Here is a 3245-nt window from a genome sequence, read left to right as displayed (position 1 = left end):
AATATTGCTCGAAATGAACCCAACCATAGAGCGTTACAAGTAATAAGTTGTCTCAGCTGGATTCACTTGGAACGATGCTTTAATGTTTTTGCCCAGAGAGCCGTTTTGCAAGTGGGAGAGGCTCATGAATGAAACTGTCAGACCAGATGAGGCTGATCAGCCTTAGGAATACATCCTTCCACAGGCATCTCTGGTTGGCTTTAAACCACATTCCTTTCCTTTTACTGGGGATGGGGACTGTGTGTGTGTGAGCATGACTCCAAGTGACAAGTGGAGCTGTTCAGCACCACAGGGGGTCCGTCTGTCCAGTTCACATCAGGATGTTGAGTGATAGGCAAGGGGAGGGGTGGGAAAGGGGGCTGGAGCACACAGAGCTAAGATGACTCAAAAGGAAGGAACTGCCATTATCTCTGGGAGCGTGAGCAAGAGACAACACACTGACTGAGCTGGGCATGAGCCAGATGTGCCTAACGCTTTGTGGAGGAGAAGGAGGGTCACAAATGAGCTGAGAGACCTGGACAGAGTCCCCACCCCCTTCTGGAGTTAGGAAGGCACTTTGGTAACGCGGACCCAGCTCAGTGAAGGACTGCTCAGGATCAGATCTCAACACAGCCTCCTTCTTCCAGAGCAGGCATGGAGGCCAGCAATGACAGTGACAACCATTCTTCCCTCTACTGTGACTACATTGAATGGAGTTCATCAAAGGTCCTAATTCCTATCATTTATGTGCTGGTTTTCATACTAGGCACCGCTGGCAATGGTCTGGTGCTATGGACCATATTCTGGGGAGGCCAGGAGAAACGACGATCGGCGGATACATTCGTTGCCAACCTGGCAGTGGCTGACCTGACCTTTGTGGTTACCTTGCCACTCTGGGCTACCTATGTCATCCTGGACTACCACTGGGCCTTTGGCTCTTTTGCCTGCAAACTCAGCAGCTATCTGGTTTTCGTCAACATGTATGCCAGTGTCTTCTGCCTCACGGGGCTCAGCTTTGACCGCTATTTGGCCATTGTCCGGCCCATTGCCAATGCCAAACTCAGGTCAAAAGCTAGTGGGCTTTTGGTGACCATCACTCTCTGGGCCTTGGCAGCTCTTCTGGCCTTGCCAGCCATGATATTCCGGAGCGCAGGAGCACTCAATGGGGAGACCAAAGTGACGTGCTTCATGGATTACTCATGTGTGGCTTCCAATGAAACCGAGGCAGCCTGGGAGGCAGGGCTAGGCTTGTCCTCCACCTTAATGGGCTTTGTGGTGCCATTTGCCATTATGCTGACCTGCTACTACTTTATTGCCCGAACCATCGCCAGCCACTTCCGAAAGGGGCGCAGCGAAGGACTGAGGAAGAGGAAGCGTCTGCTGACAATCATCATTGTCTTGGTGGCCACTTTTGCGGCGTGTTGGCTCCCTTATCATCTGGTGAAGACCGTCTATATGCTGATGGATTGGGAAGTGATGCCCTTGTCCTGTGGGGTCCATGCCTTCCTGAGCAACCTCCACCCTTACTGCACGGGCTTGGCCTATGTGAACAGTTGCCTCAACCCCTTCCTCTATGCCTTCTTTGATCCCCGCTTCCGACAGGCCTGTGCTGCCATCCTCTGCAGCAGCTCCTCAGGGCACTTCGTGGGTGCCGCTGGGAACAAGTCGGCCAGCTATTCCTCTGGCCATAGCCAGAACCATTCAGGGAAAGTTGGGGAGCCACAGAGGGAGAAGCAGAGCCCAGACAGTCAAGAGACTCTGCTCCGAGGGTAAAAGGAAGACACCAGCATCCAACCATGAAGGACTTTAGGTATAGTAAACTCTTGTATTTCACTCAGCTCTTCCATGTCTTTCTCCTTCTAATGTTATTTTATTACTCAGTTTCTCTACTGACTTCGGTCACAGGACAGTCTGTTTTCATTTGACTCTTGTTGTCCTTTCTCTCATTCCACTCTGTCCGGGAGCAGGCCCCCCCCCACCCTGAGCAGACAAGAGCCAACCCTGGACTCACCCAGGATGCCCACTTGGGAGCTCACAGGGCCAGCAACAGGGAAGCTCACTAGGAGAGTGGCAACAAGGGGTGCAAAGGCTGCAAAAGCAGCAAGCCAGTATGGAAAGGCTGCTGGCAGTTTAGACAGGGCAAGGGGAAGGGGAAAGAGGCTGCAGGAGCTGCCCAAGATTCCCTTGTGTCCCATGAGACTGCTAGTTCTTGTGGACTTCAAGGGAATTGACTGAGCATGTGCAGCTTCATAAGGGGCTTAGAAGCAGGCCAGGGAGGAGATGGTTGGGTTCCAAGCTTGTCAAGAGAGGCCCAGTGGGGGGGAGGAGGAGGAGGAACTTGTATGCCCAAGAAGAAGAGGGAGTGATGGATAAGGGAGAAGCTGAGGGCAGGAGCATGGAGTAGGCTTTCCAACTCCAGGCCGGAAAATTACTGGAGATTTGACAGAGATGGAACCTTGAGAGAGCAAGGTTCGGGGAGTGGAGGGACCTCTATGGAGCATAATGCCATAGAGTCCACCCTCCAGGGCAGCCATTTTCTCTAGGGGCACCGCTCTCTGCCACCTGCAGATCAGGCATAGTTCTAGGAGATCTCCAGGCCCCACTTGGAGGTTGGCAACTCTAGAGGCTGAGGCCCCTGTAACCCACACACTCCTTCCTCTAGCTGGGTTGCTTGTTCTAACTTTATCACGAGACCTTTGTAATTAAGGACTATCCTGCTGTGCCAGGCTAACTTAAGCTCCCTAGGAAAAATTAGAGCTGGTTCTTTGTTTGGGGACTTCGAAATCCAGCTATTGTGCTGGCTAGTGCTGTAGCCTTGACCTGGATGGCCGAGGCTGGACTGACCTCACCAGACCTCAGAAGCTAAGCAGGTTCACCCCTGGTTAGTACTTGGATGGGAGACCGCCCAGGAAGTCCAGGGTTGCTATACAGAGTGCAGGCAATGACAGACCACCTCTGAACGTCTCTTGCCTTGAAAACCCTACAGGGCTGCCGTTAAGTCAGCTGCAACTTGGTGGCACTGCCCCTCACCCTCACAGCGCTGCAATGTAGATCCAGCAGGCATTTGCTGATGCGCATGTGAAGTTAGTCTCTCTGTTCTTCTGTTGCCCATCTGTAGAGGTAGAGAACAGCGCTTCTCACAGGCATTGTGTGTAACTGTCTGACATTATGGAAGTAGCATGTCACTGTGTGTGTGTGGAAGAGGAGCCCAGGAATCTTGGCCAGCCGTGTTGGAGTCCAGGAGCACTTCAGAGACCAGCACGGTT

At 52.7% G+C, this 3245-nt stretch overlaps 1 protein-coding gene across 1 annotated transcript; it reads left to right on the top strand.

Moving 5' to 3' along the window:
* Positions 1–477: 477 nt before the first annotated feature.
* APLNR (apelin receptor) lies at positions 478–1752 on the top strand. The gene has a single exon (XM_015412088.1). It carries the CDS (start codon positions 634–636, stop codon positions 1750–1752), a length of 1119 nt encoding a protein of 372 aa, XP_015267574.1. The 5' UTR covers positions 478–633.
* Positions 1753–3245: the final 1493 nt, after the last annotated feature.

Source organism: Gekko japonicus, unplaced genomic scaffold (assembly GCF_001447785.1).
Source record: "Gekko japonicus isolate JY-2015 unplaced genomic scaffold, Gekko_japonicus_V1.1 scaffold1475, whole genome shotgun sequence".
Classification (NCBI taxonomy): Eukaryota; Metazoa; Chordata; class Lepidosauria; order Squamata; family Gekkonidae; genus Gekko; species Gekko japonicus.
The sequence above is the reverse complement of the archived record's forward strand: the minus strand, read 5'-3'. Positions and strand labels throughout refer to the sequence as shown.

Coding starts and splice junctions, on each gene's coding strand:
- APLNR (XM_015412088.1), top strand. CDS start 634: ATGGAGGCCAGCAATGACAGTGACAACCATTCTTCCCTCTACTGTGAC.